Source organism: Octopus sinensis, linkage group LG17, assembly GCF_006345805.1.
Source record: "Octopus sinensis linkage group LG17, ASM634580v1, whole genome shotgun sequence".
NCBI lineage: Eukaryota > Metazoa > Mollusca > Cephalopoda > Octopoda > Octopodidae > Octopus > Octopus sinensis.
In genome coordinates, this window is record NC_043013.1 from 13079201 (window position 1) to 13103476 (window position 24276).

Consider the following 24276-nt stretch of genomic DNA (forward strand, 5'->3'; position numbering starts at 1 on the left):
CTCTTTGAATGAATGAATAAATAAATGAATAAATGGAAGGATGGATGGATGGATATGTTTCTTTATTAGCCACACAGGGCTGCACACAGACGGGACAGATTACAAAGTAGAGCTTTTCTTTTTCTTAGAGAGAAAAATAAAGGTGGGGTAGGTTTTCGATCAAAAGGGATCGTAAAAGGGAAAAAAGAAAAAAAGGAAAATAAACAAAAGAAGAGAAAAAAGAAAAAAAAAGAAGAAAAAAGAAAGGAAAAAAAGGGAGAAAAGAAAAAAAACGATCAATAGGGATCGTGTATCACAGTATCATGATGTACGGTGTAAAGGGGGAAGCACATAAGGTTTATCCGTGGGAAGAAAAGCCTACGGAAAAGACCACAGTAACTTCGGTCAACATTGTTACATGTTACCAGATTTGTTTGCAAGTGGGTAACCCTCTGTTTTCAATTTCTGGGTTCATTGGATTATGCTCAAGGTGGCTTCGTCATTCATACGTACCATCCTTGCTACATTCACCCATCTTTTTTTAAAACATTCGCTAGACAAAACTTGCCTCTCTACTCTCACTTTCCGTTTCAAGTGATACCTGAAGAAGTTGATGAGAGATTGACCAGAGAGGAAAGTGTTTGTCTCCAATCCTTTCAGACGCGTCCACCAGATACATTCTTTCGCCATAGCCACAAGGATGATGAAAATAGCTCTTCCTTCCCGTTTGAAGGAAGGAGGCGTGACAATATTGACGATAGACTCAGCTGATAAACCGACTCGTCCCACACGTGACAGCAGTTGTTCGACATAAGCCCACAGGTCAAAAATTGTTATACACTGCATGAGTGTGTGCAGAACGGTTTCGTCGCTCTGACCGCATCTCGGGCAGGTCGGCCTCGTGTTTCTCGAGCCGTGTCTGTAGAGCTTATCCCGAACGGGTAGCGCTTCTCGGTAGCACTGCCAGGAAGTTGTCCATGGGCCCTGGCCCGAAAGTCGTCCCGAACAGGCGGGTCAGGTATTCCTCGTCGACGTCCAGGTTCGCCCCGAGCTCGTCGTCGTACCTCCCCTCCACTATTCCCCTATAGAATGCTTGGGTTGTGTTGGAGTCACTCAAGGTCGACCAGGGACGGCAGAGTTGCTTGAGAGCAACCCGACACTCGCGGTGCCATTCGCCCTTCCTCGGCCTTTTTTTATCCACGACTGCAGTTCGGTCATGGATACGAGTTGCGGTAAAGCGTGCCTCACAAACGGCGACCACACCTGTTCACCGTCGTCTACGTAGAGCCTGAGGTGTCGCAGTCTCAGCGCGTGTCTGCGCATCATCAACCACGGCATGCCCAGTCCTCCTTTTAACGGGGGTTGACAGCAAATGGATCGCCTGACCATCGGGACGCATCCTTTCCACAAGAAGCGAAAGAGAATGCGTTCTAGTTTGGTGATGGTAGAGTCGGGACAAGGCACGACGGTCAGGCGGTAGTAGATGACGGACGCGATGTGCGAGTTCGCCACCTCCGCCCGACCTTTTAGGGACTGTTTCCTCTCGGCCCATTGCCGGGCGAGAGTGACCATTCTACACGTTATCTCGTTCCAGTTCTTCCCCATTTGGAGGTCCGGACCAAACCAGACCCCGAGCAACTCGACCGGACCGTCGGTCCAGCATCCCACGACAGAGGCGCTGGTGGACGGCATGGGCTTGCTTCTCCAGGTGCCGAGTCGCAAGTCCACTGATTTTTCCCGGTTGATTTTCGCTCCTGTCACCGCTTCGTAGTTTTTCAGTGTCTCGCAGACCTGCTCGATGTGCTCGTGGCTAGACACTATGACGGTGACGTAGTCCGCGTATGCAGACACGCTCGTCCCGCATCCCAGTTCTCGCGGGATGCCCCTCAGAGTTGCCAGCTTCCGCAATAATGGCTCGAGAGTCAATACGTATAGAAGCGACGAGAGGGGGCATCCCTGACGGACCGAACGTGCGATGTCGAAAGGTCTCGATAGATGTCCATTTATGCGAATTACCGAATGGATGCCTCTGTACAAAGCGGCTATCCAGCCGCGGAAGACGGGACCGAAACCAGCCGCTCTGAGGACAGCCTCCAAGTATCGATGGTCTACCCTATCGAAAGCTTTCGATTGATCCAAATTTATCCGCGCCCCACCCATGCCAGGTTCCTTAACTACCTTGTCTATGATATAGTGCATCAGGTGGAGGTTGTCATGGATGCTCCGGCCCGGCACGGCGCACGTTTGTGCCTTGTCGACCAGTTTCTCGATGACAAGTGCCAACCGCTTGGCTAACACCTTGGCCAAAATTTTCAAGTCTGCATTAAGCAGGTGATGGACCTAAAGTTATCTATTACATTCTCCTTTCTTGAGCAGTGTTACGGTTCCTCGGCTCACAAAACCAGGAATGCTCCCGTTTTGCTGCCAGTGGCAGTACACCGCTGCCAAGACGTCTCCAAACAAGTCTGGCATACAACTGTAAAGCTCGTAGGGTAGACCATCCAGACCCAGCGATTTGTCCCTCGAGCATTCTGCCATCGCGTCCTGCACTTCCGCCGCCGTGATGGCACCTTCGTAGCGCCCTGCCTTTCTTGTCGAGAGTCGTGGTAGGCTGTGTAGGTAGACACTGAAGTCCACCCTACGTTCTTGTCCGCCACTCGTCCCGAACAGTCGGGCAAAATGCTGTTGAAAGGCCTCACACATTTTACTTGGCTCGAGCAATTCACGCCCCTGTTCATCTACCAGAGACCGAATGGTGGCTTTGTTGCCCTGTTGCGCCTCTGCCACCCGGACCTATCTCGCGGCTCCAACACCTTCGTTCCTTAGAGCACGCATCCTAGCTCTGACAACACACCCTTCGTGTTTGGCGTTGAAGTGTTGGTCGAGGGCCAACCTCGCCGCCAAAACGTCGGATGCGATGCCGCTTCTAATTGCCTCTTCTAGCTTCTTAACTAGCTCACCCTCTACTCTATTTCTATCTATGGCTAGTGCTTTGCTGTGCCTAATCGCTTCTGCTTTTACTGCTCTCTTGAGGGCAAACCACCATTTGTTGTTGATGATGGCTCCCGTTAAAGCCCTCTTTACTAGTGTGCTAATCCGGTCTCTGAAAACCTGTCTCGATGGGAAAGACACGTTTAGTTTCCAGTATCCGGGACCCTGCCTATGTGTCTTACCTAAATCTAGCGTACATGTCACAAGTTTGTGATCCGTGTAGCTGACTATGTGGAATTGTGGACATCCTATACTATCTCTATCTACTGTCCTACACAGTATCCTATCTAGATACGATCTCGACGACCCGATGCGGTTGCTCCATGTCCATGTTGGCGCATTCGGGTAGTCTAGTCGGAACCTGTCAGACAGTTGAAAGCGTCTGAGCAGGTCTCTGAGGCATTTGCATCCCCGTCTATTCCTATCTCTGCCCACGTAGTCTACATGCGTGTCCAAGGTAACATTCCAATCCCTCACTAAGAGTAAAGGACGAGACGTTCCCAAGAATACTTCTAGACGTTGAAAGAAATCCGCCCGACCTGTTAAGGGCGGTGCGTAGACTGATACGAGTCGAAAAGCGCACCCATTGCTGCCGTCGACATCCAGGATGACTAGTCTACCCTCCGGCTCTACGAATATTGTCTTTACTTTGAGATCCAGACTCTAGCGAAAAAGTACTGCGGTGCCACTACCGCCCATTCTTGGCAGACAGGAGGAAAAATAAATATTGAACTGTCCGCCAAACATGGTCTTTAGGGCCCGCGGATTGTGGAGTCTGGTGTCACTTATGGCTATGATTTCTAACTTGTGTGACTTTATGTCATTTAAGAGGTACCCTTGTTTCCAAGGGGACCCCAAGCCACACGCATTTACACAACCAATCTTGATAATAATCCTAATGAATTATATAGATAGATAGATAGATAGATAGATAGATAGATAGATAGAAGGGGAGAGAGAAAGAGAGAGAGAAGATGGTAAAGTGGTTAACATCCAGGGGTTATGAGTTCAAACCCATTGCTGACATTTGTTATGTTTCTATGTAGATAGTTACATTTTATATTGTCACAACTCAGCTCTAAGGAATTAGTTCCAGAACAATTCGGTTCAGTCACATACTAGAACAACAGTTGACTCTATCTACTTTACTCTTGTCTCCTCAACAGGGAGACATCTTTATTGGATTGTATGTGTATGTTAAAGGAATTTTCAAAATATTTGTTCATTCTTAGATTGCTTCTTATTTGCAGATTTAGTTTTAATTCTTAATTTTTTTTTTCTTTTTATTATCAGGGATGTGGTCCAGCAGCAGACTTCATGGCATTTGCTAACCAAACAGAATTTGATGTAGACGAAGATGATGGGTATGTTATTTATTTGATAGTATGATAGTTTTATTATTGCATTTGTTGTCATTTCTGATTCTATTGCGATTAGATATGTTATTGTTTAACACCTTTTAATCTCGATAAAACAGGTGTATGAACAAAATGAAACTTTATTATTCCACTGTGTCTGTCTATATTTAGGGTATGATTTGGGAGAGATTTAGGTCATACTTTTAACAAATTGAGTGACAAGGTAAATTACTCCCTCGTTGGCTTGCAACTCACCTATTACTAAAGTTGATAGTTTGATTTTAGAGCTGGTATTCATAGCTTTGTAGATATTCATACCTTTGATTGGAACTTGTCAGATTTCTATTACTAAAGACTCAAGTTTAAGGCAGTATGACATGACCCTGCTAATAATCATAATATTGATTTCTTATGTTGACCCAAGGTTCCATATTTGCTGGGGAAAGATAGTGGATCCAGTTCAGGACATGCTTGGAACTGTCTGGATTTGTCTGTTTCTTTTTCCATCCAATTTAAGGGATCAGATCAAGCGGTAGGTATCATGACTTATTCTTATGAAATAACACTGAAATTTATTGATAGAAATGGTAAATATGAATTAATCAAGCATGGGTTTAATCAATTCTGGGCACACTCTCTCAGGTTGTAAACTTAATCCATTCCATTATTAAACACTGAAGTACCTGGTGGTGGTTCAACAAGACCACTTAGTCCTTCACTACCTTTAACATAATCCACAAGATTGCAAGCATTCAGACCAGGTCGTTGGTGTGAGGATAACATGATGTCATGATTCACAATACTTTCATTGTATAGTGTCTGTTTGCTTGTGAACTGATATGAAAGTGGTTCTCCAAAAGAGGCCTACCACCATATATGACAAAAGGTACTGTTGATAACATCTATAGACACAACCCCATTTCTTGTCATGTCTACCACATTATGACTTCCAGCTTAATTATTTGCAAGATTCGAAACTTGATTTGCAGCAACCCATAAGTTGTGGTTCATTCATGTCTTTCCCTCATCAACCACAGATGTCCTGTAAAAATTATGGGTGGTATCCTTCCTCCTTTAATTAAGCTCTGTTCCATCAAACATGAGATCCCTCAGCTAACACTATTTGTTATCTGTATCACTAATAGTGTAGTCTGATTAACATCATTTCTCATTAGAGCTCCAAGGTAGCAGTCTAGTTAACATATCTTGTTTGTGGCGCCAGTATAGACCTTATGTTATTCTTTGTATCTACCTTTCTTTTAATCACTATTAAAAGTGTTACGTATTATTTTCTGAAATAACTCTTCTTTCTACATCAATTCTAAGGAAACTTAAAGCTGATATCAGAGAGAAAATTATTAAAAAATATGAAAACGAATTGGAAGGAGATGTGATAGATAACATGATTGACTATGTGTTGGAGTTCCTAAAACGACCAAACTTGATAACTGTTAATGATACAGACTCAGCTGAAGACTTTGATCTAGCAATTTTCAAGGCTGTGTTCAAAGGTAAGAAATATTTAAAAAATTATATTTTCAGCTTTTGATATTTTCCAATCAATTTGACTTTCATTACATATGATTGTAATTTAAATTAGTTGTCACTAATTACACTAATTTATACACCAACCAAAAAGTTCAGAGTTAGTTTTAGCATGAAACATTAAAAAACTAATTTAGGATGAAATATTTAGGGAAACAATAATAATATTATGTGAGGTATATTTGCCATCTCAATATGGCTAACCACTAAGGGTGGGTGTTTCTGTAGCTTGTAGCCCCAGGAGAACATCTTCTCCAGCTGGCTATTGACACACTTTCTGTGATCTATCGGTATTTGCAAAGGGAAGCCATCCTACAGTAATTATTAACCCTAACCCTGAAATCTATTTTCTCTTGTCACTACTCTCTATCTAAACACCCCTAACCCCTCTTCATAATACACTTAGTTCTCCAGAAAATCATTCCATCTTTAAACTTCATCCTGTCAATACCTCAAATACCTAAAATTCATCCCTGAAGACGGAGGCGGTGTTATCTGATGATAGAACCAAGTAACTATCATTATTCCGGACCACCAGACTCAGAAACAGCGGTTAGGCTCATAAAACTCAATCCATTTAACTCCTGATAACATTTATACTCTGTGGAAGTCGTACTATATCCATACACATGTACATTATTTGTATAAATTTATTTAATATTCTGTGTAAATCGACTTCCTTAACTTGCTTGTCCTTAAATTTTCTCTCTCACACACACATATATGTTTATATAAATCATAAATGTCAGTAGGTATAGGAGCTGAATTTATTTAACTTTTAGTAATCTTTATGATTACGCGAGCTTTTTAGCTTTCTTCATATATTAATATTATTCTCGTGTTGTTTTATTACATGCAGTAGTCATCCACTTTTTGTGACTAAATACTTTGCTATTCCAACTGTCGTTGTTTTATAGTAATTATCTATCTGTATAAAGGCCACGGCCTCCTTCTGAGCGGGGTAGATATATTCTGTTTGAGTTTGCTTTGGGGTCGTGACATCGGTACGCTGTTAGAAGTTTTCCAGCTTTTCTAACTAGGTTTCTCAATTCACTGATCTTCCAGTATATTTTGTCAAAGCTGTAGTATGACTGGTATCGCTTGCCCGTTTATCTCTATTATCTTATTTTTAGTATTAAGTTCAGAGTTTAATATTGGTCTAATTTCCTCTCATTTCGGTGTGCTGCGTTTTAGCTGTTTCGTTTATTCCTAGATATTTGTATGGGTGCTTGTAGTCTAATTCTCTAATTTCTGTGTCTATGTCGAGTGCAGGGTTTTCAATGCTGAATAATTTACCTCTTCTCAGTGGGATTCTGGTACATTTGTCCAGCCCCATACTCATTCCGATATCATTGCTGAAACACTGAGCAATTTTTCTAAGGTTTCTCTGTTCCATGGTGATTTTAGCAAAACGTTTTAGGTCATTCATGTACAGGAGATGGCTTATTTTTTGTACATAGCACCTGTTACACATGGTGGTTTCATGTGACACGTTTGTGAGTGGGGTCAGAGAAAGGCAGAAAAGTAGGGGTGATAGTAAATCTCCCTGGAGAATCCTTCTTTTTATGGGTATATGGTATGTTTTAATAAGTCGTGAATCATATTTTAAATGTTATATTGGTCTTCCAGTTTGCCATTGCATGTTTAACATATGTTAGCGATGGTGGAGCTACCTTATTTGTGTGGAGAGATTCCAGTATCTATGAGTGTGGAACACTGTCGAATGCTTTCTAGTAATCAATCCAAGTCATGTTCATATTTGTCTTTCTCCTCTTACAGTTCTCTATTATGGTTCGGTTTTCTAGAAGACCATACATCCTTACAACCATACATCCTTCTCCAGCATCCTTTTTGTTTTTCTGCTAAAACGTTATTTACCATGTGATTTATAAGTCAGTTATAGATGACTGATGTTAGGGTTTTGTACGGTGTTGATAGACATGTTATTGGTCTGTAATTTCATGAGTGTATGGTGTCGTTGTTTTGGAGAATTAGGATGTTTTGTCCTTCCAGCATACAGTTTGGGGATGATTCTGGCTCACTTGTCAACAAATTCAGTACTGTACTAAGTGGTTATGTGTATTGGTGAGGTGTTTCAACCAGAAGGTGGGGATCTTGTCTATCTCTGGAGTTTTCCAGTTGATGATACTCCTCAGTGTATCCATGGTATCGTGGCCTGTGATGGTGGACCATATCTGTTGTTCTATTGCGTTCTTTCCTTTTCCCTATTAATCCACTGAACATTTTTGTTGTGCTTTATGGGTTGCTCCATATTGCTTGTTGTTGGCGTGGCATTTCTTGCTATTTTTTTTTTGTTTGACTTTATAATAATAATTATTATTATTGTTGTTGTTGTTGTTGTTATTTTGGTTTGGCTCAAGTTCGGTTTTATTTTGGTTAGGAATTATACAGATATCGAGTTACTTTCTGTAACGTTCAGTAGCCACAATTTTTACAGCAGTCTTTCAAGTGCTTAGAATCCTCCTGATAATTCTTGCTGTCCCTTAAAAACAAACCTTCTGTAGGAACTCTACCAGGCATTATATTTCAATCTCCCTCAGTCATTTGTCTATAGCTTGGCTTACTCTTCCCAAAGAACCAATTATTATATGAACGACCTTTACTGTTTGCATGCTCCAAATTCTTCCTATTTCTAATTTTAGGGGATTGTATTTTTTTGTTTTTCTTCAACTTTTTTTACGAACCTGGAATCAAACGGGCATGATGGGTCAATTAGTAAGCAAAGTCACTTTTCCTTATCTATAATATTTATATCTGGTCTATCATTTTAAATTTCTCGTCCCTTCGAATAGGAAAGTCCCACAAAGCCATACATCTCTCCGGCTACAGTACTCTTTCAACTCAATGATTATACCATGTGTTTCCAGGTTCAAAATCCCCATTTCTGTCACAGTTTCCAGTGTATAACATTTACAACTTTGTCGTGCCTCCATTTCTTATATTCTTACTGTGCCAAATTGGGGCATTCTGTCTTGTTCCAAGTTTCACAGGCTCTACACATTTCTGACAAATTCTGTACATATATATTTTTTTTCTCAAATTGTTTGTCTCTATCACTTGATTTTAGGCTGCTATAATTAGGCGCCCTGTTTCTTTATTAACATCCTCTTTTTAAAAAAAAGCCCAGGATTTTGTTTCACGTATGACTTCAGTGGCTCTCTAAAATTAGCCATGCAGAGTTTATTAAATATTTGGATTTAATAAAAGAACATTTAAATATCGACTGACTGTTTGTTCTAAAATCTATATTACAGCGCAGAACAACAACTTAGAAAATTTGAGGCTCGCATTTGTGTGGGACAGAAGTTATATCGTAAAACGTCTAATATTTGAAAAGACTCAGCAGAAAGTAAGATAATATATTTTTATCACTTCATGTTGTGAACCATTAATAAATCGACTTTTACTTCTGCTAGAAAGGAAGGAAAGTATTTCAAATACATTCCTAACTAATGTTATGAATGTATTTCAAAAATTTTTTAATGGTAAATTTTAATAATTTGAATGCTTGTAAAATATTTATTGTTTATTTCTCTATAGTTTTCACCATTCTTTCCCCACTATTTCACTCTCCATACGTATATAAATATATATATGCACCTGCACATAATTATAAATGTTGCAAATATTACGAAGAAACAAAACAAAAGCAACGTAAAACATATACACTGAGTTGGTATTAGTTTGGTGGAAAAAAAGAAAAAGAAAGTATTTATATTTCAAGTATTCGCTCTTCTTCTGAAAGATAGGATAGACATGGAAAGAACAGAACGTAGCAGGGTAATTTGAGAAATTGAAATACACATATGTCCAACAATCATGGATGGGTGGACGACTGGAAGAATTAGAAAGATCGCTTTAGGCGGGAGTGACGTGAGGGAGAACTATGCACCTGGCATATGTTTCTGTGTGAGTGGGGGCCGAGCATGTTTAGTTGTTAGTATGTGTATGACGCTATGTACGTTTGCGTGTGTATCTGTATATAATATCTTGTTAATGATGTGTGCATATGAGTAATAAGTGGAAAAGTGTGAGGTGGCAGGTATATGTAAGAAGTGGTAAAAAAAGGGAAGGGTTAAATGTAGAGAGGTTGGGAAATAAGATCATTGGGGAAAGAAGCCTAGAAAGTGCAAATATATATATATATATATATATATATATATATATATATGTGTGTGTGTGTGTGTGTGTGTGTGTGTGTGTGTTTGCATGTGTGTAACACGATTAAAATGCAACCTACATGTGTTTCCTAATCAGCTGATCCTCTGATGTGATAATTACTCAACGAGACATACTTAACGTAGATAATAATCAGGCTGAAAATACCTTAATCACCTGAAGGTTACTTTGTCGCCTGGAAATTCCAAGTTACCTCACCACAGACCGTTAACTCACATTTGTAGCGTATTAATCTTGAATTCCCAAGCGGCAATGTAACCTTCATATAATTAATGTATTCTTAGTTTGATGAACAGCTTAGATGAGTACCATTTTGAGTAATTATTACATCAGAGGTTATGCAGACTGGATTTCCACTCTCTTAATTTGGATTTTATACGCATTCATAACAACTCTATTTTCTAACCGTGAGCTGTACAGAACGTTTCAGCTTATTGAATTTCCTCGTAACTTTAATATGGGAAAAGTGTGTAACATTCAACACCAATAAATTGATATTATTTCTAATCATACACTGTCCACTCTTTGCATTCTGTACCTGCTATGGACCGTTTGATGGTTAAAAATTTCCGACACTTTGATTCCTGGATCTTACTCTTATATAACTGTATATATACACATAGGTACTCAAATCAATATTAGCTGTAGATCCAACCTAGTGATGTCAAACTGTATCCTATGTATAACATGAAAAAAGCGTGGTTCAAAATTCACAACGGCTGTTTCGGTAGCATTTCATTTACGCATTCTTAGACTAATATCAGTGCAAAGCCCTGTCAACTTCAGGTAGATTTCAATCATACAAACAGGTAATGCAGAAAGATCACGTGTAGTCATACAAAATAAAATAAGTATACAGAAAAAATGTTGTTTTTTTCTGTATTCCGTATTTCTTACTGTTATACAAATTATATAGGTAAATATATTCACTCAGTCATATATCTATATACACATAGACATAGACACATATTTACAAATATATGTACATATATGAACATATACTTACACGTGTGTGCGTGTATATATGTTCATGTGTGTGTGTCGGGCGCCTACCAGCGCTCTGTGGATCAGTTGGACTTTTCCAAGTGTCCCCAACATCTGAACATCTCCCCAGCAGAACTCTTGGCTCTTTGATATCTCTGATGCCGCAAAGACATCATCATAAAACCGGCCAACAAGGGTGGAGCCGCTGTGGTGTGGCGCACGGACCTCTACAAGGCTGAGGCTCTCCGCCAACTTCAAGACAACTCCTCCTACGGCCCTCTGCCCTCCAACCCCACGCCTAGCAACCAACAGACGGTGTCCTCCACTATCCATGACCTCATCTTCAACTCCTATCTCCCCATCGCATCCAACTTCATCCCCACAATTTATTTTCTTCCTAAAATCCACAAACCTAGCAACCTTGGCCACCCATCGTCTCCGCCTGTAACTGTCCCACGGAACTCATCTCAAAATATCTTGATCGTGTCCTTGGTCCCCTAGTGGCTTTTCTCTCTTTACACATCCATGACACTAATCAACTCTTTCTCCTTCCCTCTTGGCCCCGCTAAACTTCTCTTCACTTTTGACATCAAGAGCTTATTTCCCACACCACGAGGGGCTTCTTGCCCTCAAAAACTACCCAGACCTTCAAGCTAACCCCAACCTTACACATCCACTTATCTTCGTCTGGCCGAACTTGTTCTCTCCCTTACCTGCTTTTCGTTTGCGGGGGATTTTACGAACAGATTTCGGGAGTGGCTATGTGATCGACAATTGGCCCCAACTATGCAAACCTGTTCGTTGACTACGTTGAGGCCCAAATATTTTCAAGATTCACTGGTCCCACTCCCGAACTATATAGTTGCTATATTGATGACTGTATCGATGCGACCTCGCTCTCCCGCAAAGAACAAGACTCCTTCCTCTCTTTTGTCCAATATTTCCATCCTGCGCTATTCCCAACACTTCCTGTCTCACCATTTCGGTCAGCATTCATCACTCCAGTGTCAACACCTCCATCCACTACAAACACACCGACTCACACTCATACCTCAACTTCTCCTCCTCCCACCCTAAACACACCAAGCTCTCCATCCCCTAGGCCCAATTCCTCCGTCTGCGCAGGCTCTGCAGTGATAACCATAACTTTGAGACTCACTCTCAACTCCTGTCTCGCCACTTCATCCTTCGTGGATATCCCCTCACTACTATCCACACCGCCCTTGCCAGAGCACTTCTGTGTGCCGTGCATCTGTTCTCTTTCCCCACAACCGCCCCGCCATTACTTGTCTCCCGTTTCCCTTCACCTACCACCCCTCCACCCTTCCTCTCCAATGCGCCATTCTCCGTGCCTTCGAGTGATTCCAGTCCGATCCTTCCACTTCTCACATCTCCCCTAGTATATCCTTTCCCTCCTTTAAACGAGCCCACAACCTACGTGACCTCCTGGTCCATAGTTTCTTCCCTAGCCCCACCTCCCAACACGGCTCGTTCCCTGCTCCTGCCCCCGCTGCCGCATTTGTCCTTACCTCTCCAACACCACCATCCTCACAGACACACATCATCGTCCCTATCATATCACTGACTCCTTCACCTGCACTTCTAGCAACGTCACTTACTGCATGTCCTGCTCTCTCTGTCCTTCTCTGTACGTCGGTCAAACGGAACGCCGCTTGGGTGACCGGTTTGCGGAACACTCGTTTATTCATACGAACGTAACTGAGATGAAATATGTCATAAATAACAGTGACAAACGAAATATACACCGCCGGAAGTTGTTGTTGACAAACAACAGCAGTAATTTTGAGCTGAATACACGTCGCTGATTGGTTGAAATTACCGAAATACGACAAATTTAACACGAAATAACTTTGAAAATAGAAACTTTTCTCAACAACGCTAAGAGTAAAAGATGGAGGCCAACAAATCATCCATGTTAAAACAACGTTTTCTTTGATTTTGTACAAACAAAAAGATAAAAATAATTGAACGTCCAACGCAATCTTCGAACAACTCGTCCCCATTTTTAAATCCTTGTATGTTGGATAAGTAATTAAACGAAGCAGAGGAAAAAAGTATTTACATGAAGGAATACTATTACTGTTACAAGCGGGTAAACGATCTCTGCCACAGACCACAGTTAATTGCTTACCAATCAATCGCTGTCAATCAACTGCTAATGACTGGGCAGTTGTCTATTCTATTTAATAGAAATGAGCGTGTTCACCTTTATTCATCGGGTGGTGGAGTCGGAATCCAGCTCCACAAAACCAAGTTTATAAAGTTAAAAGTTCAATTTATTTTTGTGAAGGCTGCAGAATATTTAATAACAGAACCACTTTGTCTGTACTCCATCTACCCTTCTTTTTAGTCATTTTTAGAGGTCTCATATAACTTTCCCAGTCTGACATTTGTTACAAATTTTACACAGAAGTTTAAATTGGTCAAATGAAGTTCTTTTGACATCATGTGGAACTGTTTCTCACCAGAAGATTTCATCCATTCAAATCCTGTGTGAAATGCAATGTACCATAGTAAAACTTATAAATAAGAAAAGAAGAAATCGTGTATATCTGTGTTAATATGGATAGGATAATTGTGGTTACTCTCATATCTTGTACTGTTTATATTCAGTTATGGCTTCTCTGTATAATTTGTTGTAAAATTTAAAGACTCTGCGATATTGCATCAATGTGAAAAGTTGAAACTACATCATTCCTTCTAAAATTCCATATCATTTCTTTTATTTTCAGGAAGATGATGTGGACACTTCAGAAGAAGCGAGGTAATGCAAGAAATATATCCCTAAATCTGGTAACATATAAGTGCATATATGGAAGGGTTTCAGTAAAAATATATAAGTGATCAAAATTTTTGATTTGCTGAGATTATACTGTAATTAGTAGATAAAAACTTCTGGGGATGTTAATAAACCCTAATGGCCAAGGGAGATAACTCTTACGATCAATTGTTGATTATTATACAACACTATTCTCGTAATTTGTTGGAAATATACCAAATTGCTACACTTTGAAACCTTACTCTGTTTCATCATTGGTATTATTCATGAATTGTCGAAGGATTGAAACTAACAGTGGGATCAAAAATGCAAAGTTTGGTTGGCACCCATCATTTGTCTACACTTATCTCTCTTAAGATAGCTATAGCATTAATAATTTTGACAATCAGACTAATTTTTGGGGGGGTGGGATGAAAGAAGTTAAATTTTGTGATATTGATTTCATTCTCTATTCTGTAAGAAACAATTCAATGTAATTTAAGCAAAAGTTAAAACTGGTTTGTGAACTTAATGAGAAATCCATAACATCTGCTAATGATGTTCCTAATTATATTCAAGCATAGAATGAGTGAGAGAGAGAGAGAGGGGGAGTCAGAAAGAGATGCAGAGTGACAAAGAGAGAAACAGAAAGAAGGAGAGACCGAGTGACAGAGCGACAGGAAAAGACGGAGAGAGAAAGCGAGAGAGAGAAGGAACGAGAGAGACAGAAAGAAAAAGAGAGAGAGATTTATTGATTTTGAAATTTTACTTTTCTGGCAAGACATTTGATTGTAATTTTGTGTGAAGAAACTAAGATGACTTCATCATGGATGATGAATGAGAGCCACCACAACATATATAGTTGTGAGAACTTTATTATTTTTTCTTACTTATTATTAAATATGAAAAAATCTCAAAAGGTTACATGAAACCCATGCTACTTTGGCAGTTTGGGATGAAGATCAAAATGTCTAGTTTATTGTTACTTAACAATTTTATAGATTCCAGTTTCCCCTCCTTCCTAAGTTATTGTGGCTAAGCAGCAATCAAAGCATGAAATCCTCTTAGTCCACATCAGCAAAAATAATTCAAAGAAACAAAAATATGATAATATAAAGCAAAGTCAGTGTTTTAAGCCAAGTGGAAATGGAAAAAGACAACAAAGATTGAAGCAAAAGACTTCTTCCAAGAGAGAGAGAGAGAATATGAAAGGAAGGAGAAGAGGATTATCCATGTTTTATTTCAGATAGTTATCATGGCAATGGATACAGGAAGTGATAGTAGGTATGTGATTTCTAGTTGAGGAGAGTGGAGATGAGTTGTTGATGTCCATGTGGAACTCAGGTAAAAAGAAATAAGGTAAGAGTAAATAGTAACAGGTGTGTGTCTCTATACAATATGCATATGGGAAAGGGAAGGAGTAAGATTCAAGTAGTGTGAATATGTGTGTATGTACATCTGTGGTGGATGGGAAATGAAGGAAGGACTTGGAGAAAAACAGAAATAAATTTAAATTCCAGTGGTGGATAATAGCCACAAAGGGAGAGTTAATCAGGTTTAGCAGAAGGGATGGGGGAAAGAGAAAGAAAAGAATTAGGGGAAACTAATTAATGGTTAATTATAAAATTTGATTGGTGTATGAACTCTAGCATTGGAGAAATTTGTAAACTCCACCAGCATGTTGACAGGCTCTGTGCATGTGGATGTGTGTATGTGTGTGTGTGTGTGTGTATGTGTGTGTGTGTGTATGTGTGTGTGTGTGTGTGTATGTGTGTGTCCATAGATGAATATATTCATTAATTTTGATGTTGTACTTGTTTGTCAAATGACTTTATCTGAGGCTGAATGTTGAACCCCGAAACAATTGCGTCAAGGAAATGTCATGATAGTCATCACATCACACATCTCCTAACTCTAATCAGGATGAAAACATTTTCTAATTTAAACATAAGGCTAACAATATTTAAGAGAAGGTCTTAATCTATACCATGAACCTCAGTACTTGACTGCTATTTTATTTTATCAATGCCCAAGAGGATGAAAGATAATGATAGCCTCAGCAGGATTTGAACCCAGAACATTAAGGATCAGAAGAAATATGCTCAAACAATTCTACCACCTCATCGCCTTATTTCCATTATATTTAAAATACTGAGAAAAATTTAATTCATTTTAATGAATATCAAGAAATCATTAGCTCATTGTCTGATACTAATTTAATGCAATTTCTGGTTCCTGGCTTACTTTTCTCTTCTCAGACAAACATAACTTTCTTCATACTTATACAATGAAATATAAGAGAATCATTATGCTGATTTACAATGCTCTACATGAGAAGACGTCAAAACATTTTTATTATAATGATTGAAGGAAATAACACAGAACTCCATAACTACAGAAAATAGCAATCAAGTTAATGATACAATAATGTAGTGATGAGAAATTTGCTTCTAAATTAAGTATAAGGCCAACAGTTTAAGGTGAAGGAATTAGTCAATAACACCAACTTCATTACTTAACTGGTACTTTATTTTATTAACACCAGAAGGATAATAAGCGAAGCTGATCTCAATGGGATTTGAACTTAGTATATAAAAAGCTGGAACTAATACCACAAGACATTTTTTGTGACCCTCTAATGATCCTACTACAATAACTGTTTACATATTCTGGTCTAATTAGATTTCTTCAGCAAAGCATAGCCTTCTCTGCATATCTTTTCTCTACTTACTATATAAGTATTATTAACAACTGTTTAACCCATCATTTATCTATTTCTGGATATGGATTTATGTCTCTATATCTGTAAATATTTATAGTTTTCACTAGGGTGGTTCTTTATCTCTTGATTTTGTTATTTACCATTTTCTACCTTCCCTATCAGAATTTTACTTCAACTGTTTATTTGGTTTAGATCTGTCTATGAAAAAAGAATTAGTTCATGTGATGAATTTGGTAAGGTAAAGTTTGAAAAAGGTGACCGGAAAATTGCAAAGGTAATTGTTTTTAATGTTCTCTTTATTTTTATTGACAACATCTGTTTGTAGAAATTTTATCCAATAATCAGTTCATTATTTTGTCGTTGGATTTCTATAGCAGCAACGTTTTACACGGTTTTTGTGAATATTTTTAGATACTTTTTCATTTTTTGTACAGTTGGCTATTATTTTTCATGTTGGTGTATATGGATGGATAGCAATGCTCTTAGTGATTCTGAAAAGAAAAGACTTAAAAGTGCTACCATTAAAGGTTATTATATGTGGAGATTACATGAAATAAAGATCTTCCCAACATTGATCCAGTAGAGGGCCTAGTGATTCTAGTTGGTAGCAATATGATAGACAAAGTACTGAAGAATATGAAAGCAGGAGAAACCCCATGAACCATTAGGAATTGTTGCTATAATGTTTAAAATACTTGGCAGTGTGAGATATGGCTTTGTTATTTGTTACAGTCAATCGAATTTTACAGAAAAGTGGTATGCATAAGGACTTGCATTGTAGCATTACAGTGAACTGTTACAAGAATAAAGGAGATGCTAGAGAAAGTATAAAATTGCTGGACAAGAGCACAAAAGTTATGGAAACAACCACAGCTTAAGTAATTAGAGAAAAAGTTACACTAGACGAGATATAGTTTGGTTTTGTGCCATGGACAAGTACTAAATATGCCCTGCTTTTGGTGAAGTAACTGAAGGAGAAGTATCTGGGCAAAAGTAAGCTGCTGTATTTGACATTCATTAACCAGCGGAAAACCTTTGACAGAATTCCTTACTTTGGGATCTGGTGGTCAAAAATGGGACTAGCAGCAGATGAATGGTTTATGAAAGCCACACACACCATATCGGTAATTTGTCATAGTTGTTTGCAAATAGTGAATTAGGACTTGAAATGTAAACGTCAGCTTAGAGAATGAGAGATTTTGCAAATGAAAACGGAAAATTTCGCCTTTGCTAAGTCAGTACCGGAAGTTGACATTGAGAAACCTTTTTAAATAAGTGAATCATAAATATAAAATAATATTTATTTATTTTTAATTATAAAAATAATAAAAACCCTATTATATACCCGAGGTCAAATTATTTATGCATCTCAAGTATGGAAGTAATTCGTGCAGCCGTTTTCGCGTGAAAAGCGAATAGACACACACGCACGCACACGCACACACACATACAGGTCTATTTTATACAAGAAGATGATACGTTTTCCTAGTTCATTTGAATGTTTTCAAGGGAAAATCTAATAATTGAAGTTCACGCTTCCACAAATCTTTTAGCTTTTGCATAAAAGCGATCTTCCTGTGCTCAGATTGTACATATGCTTCATATAAATCTTTGTTCAAATCGTATGTCCAATGTACACAGTGATTGTAGTCACGATTTGGTTGAAGGAGACTTATACGTCTAGCCATGAGGATTTTGTTAATTCATTGATATTTGTATTTGTTTTTCAAAATAGACAGTGATCTTTATTAAAAATTTTGACAATTTTTTGTCAGGATTAAATTAAAAGTTATTCACAGCTTGATTAATCTTTCAAGTTGTTTTTAAATCTACAATTGCATTGAAACGTACTTATTGAAATGTTACTTGACTTATTTCGTTATGTGTGTAACGTTAAAAGGCTGTGTTTACAAAAATGTGTTAAGATGTATAATAATGCTGCAATATCCGTAATATTCAAAACACTTATGAAGAATTAATCTTAAGTGATTTTACCGCACTCTGTAGCTTAACTTTTCCAATATTTGGTACGTTGCTTTCATATGAGCAGGAATTACACACGTCTCGAGTATCGCTCTGACCATAACGGCCACCATGTATGTATGTATGTATGTATGTGTGTATGTATGTACATGCAAGCACACATGCATACATGTACTTATGTTTTGTATCTACCACTTGGACAATAGTCTATTTTATTCTAATGATGTAATGAATATGTTGATCTAAACTGAATTCCAATATTTCTTAACTGTATACCTCATCAATATTAGAATTCTTTTCTGTTGTGGCAGAATTATTGGAATAAATATTACAATATAGAATAGAATAATAGAATATTATGTAGAAAATAATTGTCTCGAGAAATGACTAATTCTAAATTTTATATTCTAAATTTTAAATCCATGGTAGGGCTGCATTAGACTGACAAGTCTTCCGGGGAGGTTCCAGATTAACGGCGACCCACAGCGCGTTGGCTCATCTCCAAGATGTCAGTACTCTCATCTGATTATCCCGTGGAGAACCTGCATGTTCCCGACCAACGAGAAATCAACTTATACTACAGAATGTGTATTGATATATGGAATTTCCTGTCACTCCATCGTCCCAGGTCACACACTCTGTTGTCCTGATAGCTACTGTGCTACAACATCACCTTGGCGGACTCAGCGTGACACGCTGTCCTGGCAATGATAATTTCATCGAAGGTGATTGTTACTTTATCTGGAGCGATCCCAAAGACCCAATGAGCCTCTACAGCATGGCACTTACCATGCCCAAGCATGTCAGCAAGTCACCCAGTTTTCGGAACCCGGTGACTGATAATTTGCTGTCCACTCTTTTCGACCGACCGACTCCAGACTCAGCCTATTGGTACAACCTTTGCCGACCCAGTCACCAATGACAGTGGTAATCACCTCTGCTCCGATGCCGTTACAACAACCTTTATATTGCAGACACATGTTTCTCCCGCAAACTTAGCCATCACTGGACTTGGTACAGTCCGGACGGTTACACCCAGAAGTCGATTGACCATATCATCATCTCCCGCCGCTGGAGGTCATTTGTTACTAACTGCCAAGTCTAGTCTACAGAGGTGCTTAACTCGGTAATACCGATCATCGATTGCTGGTTGTGACCCCGCCACCAAATGCCAGCTACACCCTAACTTATCCTGTCTCCGTGATCCCAATATCGCCTCAAAATTTGTGTACTCTAGCACCAATCATTTCAGCATCCTAGCTATGAATGAAACTGATAACTGGGAGATCTTCAAATCAAGTGTTAACCAGTATGCATGTAACGTCCTGGTATGTTCAAGAACTCTTCCTAAGCGGCGCTGGATTTTTACTGTGAGCGCATGAGATAATAAACTACCGCTGCAAGGTTTGCCTTTGTGGTGTATCATGAGGGTGTATCACCGGCTCAAAGGGTATGCAACAATGCCATATCAGACGACCAAGAGAAGTTCTGGGTGGGAAAAATTGAGCGCCTGCATGCAGCAGCAAAGAACAACGACAATCAGTCGGGTATTCAACTTGCACCACAGAGCTCGTGATGGTCTCCAGTTTAAGATAGCCCCGGCAAGGGGTACCAATAGCAAAGTCATCACCACGGAGAAAGTCTATCCGAACTCTGGAAGGAGCCCTCCAGCCTTCTTCATCCCCGCCTGTCCCAATTGATCCCAGCCTAACCGTCACTGCAGTCACAGATGCAACCAATGACGCTTGTAGACTCGATCCTGTCACCCTCAACGAAGTCATTGCCGCTCTAAAGATGACGCTCAATGCTCAATGCCAAAGGTCTTGGAATCTGCTCTACCACTGCGGAGATATTGAAGCCTGGCGGAGAAAACATGACACAGGGATTCACTTGCATCACCAAACATGTATGAGTGTCAGAGCAGCTCCTAAATGACTGAACCCATTCTCCCCTTCTTGAAGTTAAAGGACAACAAACTCGCCTGTAATGACCACAGGGACATCATCCTCCTCCCTATCCCGAGCAAGCTCTTCACCAGCATCTTTCTCAGTCGTGCTCTTCATGCCATTAGAAGCAGACGCCACTCACAACAATCCGGATTCATGCAGAATCGAACTATCACAGATCATAGTTTTGCCCTTCGTCTCATCATTGAAAGATTTCAGGAGTTTCGCAAAGATCGCCAACTCTACATCGCCTTTATCGATTTCCAGATGGCTTTAAACACAGTCGATCATGCATTCTTGTGGAAAATTCTCGAGCTCATCGGTGCCTCTCCCAAGATCACAACTCTGTTCCAGCAGCTCCATAACAGTGCCAAGAGCTGCATCTGGGCGAACAGCAAAGATTCTGCCTGGTTCCTCATCAACATTAAAGTTCAGATGTGGCTGTGTGGCCGTGCTTGAACACTTTAACTGTGTTACCGATTATCAAGGTCTGTGAACGAGTTTCTAAAAATACCACCTTATCAATTTTGTGTATGCAGATGACACCACCTTATTCATTAAATTAATCGACCAGCTAAGGGGACGTACTCACCAGATTCCGAGAAAAATCAGCCAAACTTTGCTTTCTGATAAGTTTGGCGAAGACGAAGCTGATGCATGTTTGGGATGGCCTGGAACTTCCCTCTCTCCATACTGGCCCCGACGTCGTGAAATTTGTTAGCTCCCTCATCCCCTGGGCTCCATAATTATCAACAATGAAACCTCTTTGGAGCCACTGCTCTGTCTCCCAGAAGATGAAACTCTGCATCTACAATGCATCGGCCCTCGCCATTCTCCTCTATCGAGCAGAAACCTGGCCCCCCTCGAAGACCCTGGCAAAGAAGGTCGGCGGCTTCAATAGCAGAACATTTAAGTACATCAGGTGGTACCATCATGTTTGCAACAAAGAATTAAGTGCGCGCATGCATCAGCACCCAGCTTCTCATCTCACAGTTCTCTGTCATATTCCCTGATACGGACATGCTCTCCATTTCCTGTTAGATCATTCTACATGGGCTTTACTCTCATTCGAAGCTGAAGCTGAGGACAAGGAGAGGCTTTATGGCAGGCCCCGCACCGTATGGCTGCACGTGATTGGCGAATATTTCTAGAATCTTGATGCCACAGTGGAAAATGCAGAGGGGCTGGTACGGGGCCACCAGCGATAGAGAACACTAGTGACCTCATCGGTTCTATGCATGGTGATGTCTCCGTAACCACTTACCTGGGAGGATCTCAACTACTTCAAGCAAGAGCTTGAAGCATCCAACCATGACTAAACTCTACATATGAGGGAAATATTCATATCTGTTACACTATTGAACATATATAGCAAGATAATAAACATATTATAATAAATAATTATTACAATAACATTTATGGCTGATAATCCTTGAAATTGTTGCTTGAATTTTCCAGATTTCATCTGTGACAGGACAAACCCATAACATCTGAAATACTTAATGTCAAATACCACAATTCTCAATATTATGAATACAAACAATAAATCATCACAATGAAATCTGTTCACAAAACTGCCAGCATTTGAATGTTTTTATTTCATTGTATCACACATTAAGTTACATTAATTAAATGCATTTTTCCTCACATATAGATTGATTACAAGATTCACCAAACCCCAATGAAAGCAATAATTCACTTGTTAATGCATCGATGGTCGAGATCCTCATTGCCAAGCTTACTTATTTCTGTGATTGGCGGAAGAGAAGACGTCCAGTTGAATCCATTTACTAAACAAGCTCTTGGGCGTGGCTTGGTTAAAGCAGCAAGAGACAATGGTATAAAGTTTTATTTAATAAAAATAATAACAACAATAACAGCAACAGAAACAACAACAACAACAGTAATGTTTTATTAAACATCCTTAAACAAACCTTGTACAGGGACCTTTTGAATGGGACGGGCTACTCGACCTCAAAAAATTTTAACTGGACCCCACCTGCAAGGTGTTTATCTTGATATGAGATCACCTTGTGCCGTACATATGGTTGTGATACACGTTCCTAGTGCACCCTTTTTAGTCGGGTAGTCATGATGGGTATATTGGGTTTCATATATTTGTACCCCAATGTCACTTTGATGGCATGCACCGTTCTCTCACTCAGTAATAATGATGATGGTGATGATGATGATGATGATGATAATTTCTTTATTGATCACAAAGTGTTTACATTACGAAAAACATTATGGACAGTACATGGCAAAGCAAATAATTTCTGTATGTGAATGATGGTGTGTTGTGAGAGTTTTGCGTGTAAACAGCTTTAGCATAATGGAAGGAAACGAAACAAATTTAACAACGTATAATCCTCAACAGTGGGGAGACGTTCAAGAACTGCTCATGGAAAAACCTTATAAAAACCATGGGTACCCTGAATTTTGGGGCAGAGAATTATGTTTCTTTCCTTTTCTCCAATTAGAGGCGTGTGCTCTGCGCAGACCCATTCACTCGCATCATTCACGCCACTCTCATCTACCTTTCAGTAGTCCAGAGCTGATCGTTATTTTGACAGGCTTACTTAAGTATAATATTTCTCTTTGCACTCTTCCATCTCTCTTTGAATATTGCTTGAAAAACTCCTATTTTTGAGGCATTGAGAAATGGAAAGAGTGACATTCATTCATTATTCCAGAATATTACTAAACTTGAGCCAATAAGTGAAACCCTGTCACACTTTCATCTAAGATTTAACTCTTTCTCTAACATACAACACATTTCTAGTTTGCAATATGGAATAAATCAAATATGCTGGGAGAAGACGTCTGTGTCTGGAAAAAGCTGGACTCGTAAATGTATTTTAGTATTTAGTATTTTATTTCGTTTCGTTACAAGTTCAAATTTTGCCAGCGATTCATCTTATTCTACCTATCTTGTCAAAGATTGATTTAAAAATTGATAACAGTAGATTCTGGGTTGATTCAATACATCATATCCTTGCTTACATAATGAGAAATATATCAATAGTTAAACCGACCTCAGTTAACGACAGGTGCATATTTCTGCAAGATTATATGGAAAAAGAGAAAATTCCAGCCCTTTCAGTTGTTTTGAAGTCACTATGTGAAGGAATATAATTAGATATCACAAAGCATTTTCTCCAAAACTCTTGTGTAATTTTAGAATAAGAAACCAATATTTAAATATAATTATTGATCTCTTGTTTCGCAGATGTCTGGATCATAAGTGAAGGTTTACATACTGGAGTTGCGAAATGTGTTGGGGAAGCTATAAATGACTATACATCTAGGAGTAACTGTCATAGTATTGGTATTGCAGATCGGAACTATGTAAAAGACAAAAAATTGAGAGTGAGTAACAAAGTAAATTTTTGTTAAATTTTTTTCCTATTCTTAAAAAAAATGTTCTAATCTTATCCTTTCTCCGTAGTAACATTACGTATTGATTTATATTATACTGTTGGTGCTTGAAATTTTGATATTAATTATTGAGGTGGAACATTTAAGTACCAGATTACAGCAAGGGATCAAGAAAAGACCCATATAATTTATGATGAAATGCTAATTTTATGATATGTGAAGTAATATAGTCAAGGTTCGTGACTTTCATGTGCGTATTTTTTTCTGTTTTACCTGAATTATAAAAGCAAAACCAGCTGAGTGAATAAGGTGTTTGTCACCTGACGATAGAAAATGAGTTCACTTCTACTGCTGGTATTTCATTGTATCTGGGGAAAACCTTTTATTCTACTTTGCCTTAGTTTCCTTACC

General features: G+C 39.1%; 1 protein-coding gene across 1 annotated transcript in view; it reads left to right on the forward strand.

Annotated features, from left to right (window-relative positions):
* The window catches only part of LOC115221041, a 248440-nt gene that overhangs the window by 39765 nt on the left and 184399 nt on the right, over positions 1-24276 (forward strand). The window contains exons 11-17 of the mRNA XM_036510314.1: positions 4264-4334; positions 5655-5839; positions 9149-9243; positions 13811-13842; positions 16751-16832; positions 22142-22325; positions 23717-23856. Coding sequence (XP_036366207.1) covers positions 4264-4334; positions 5655-5839; positions 9149-9243; positions 13811-13842; positions 16751-16832; positions 22142-22325; positions 23717-23856 — 789 coding nt within the window. The remainder of the gene's footprint in view (positions 1-4263; positions 4335-5654; positions 5840-9148; positions 9244-13810; positions 13843-16750; positions 16833-22141; positions 22326-23716; positions 23857-24276) is intronic.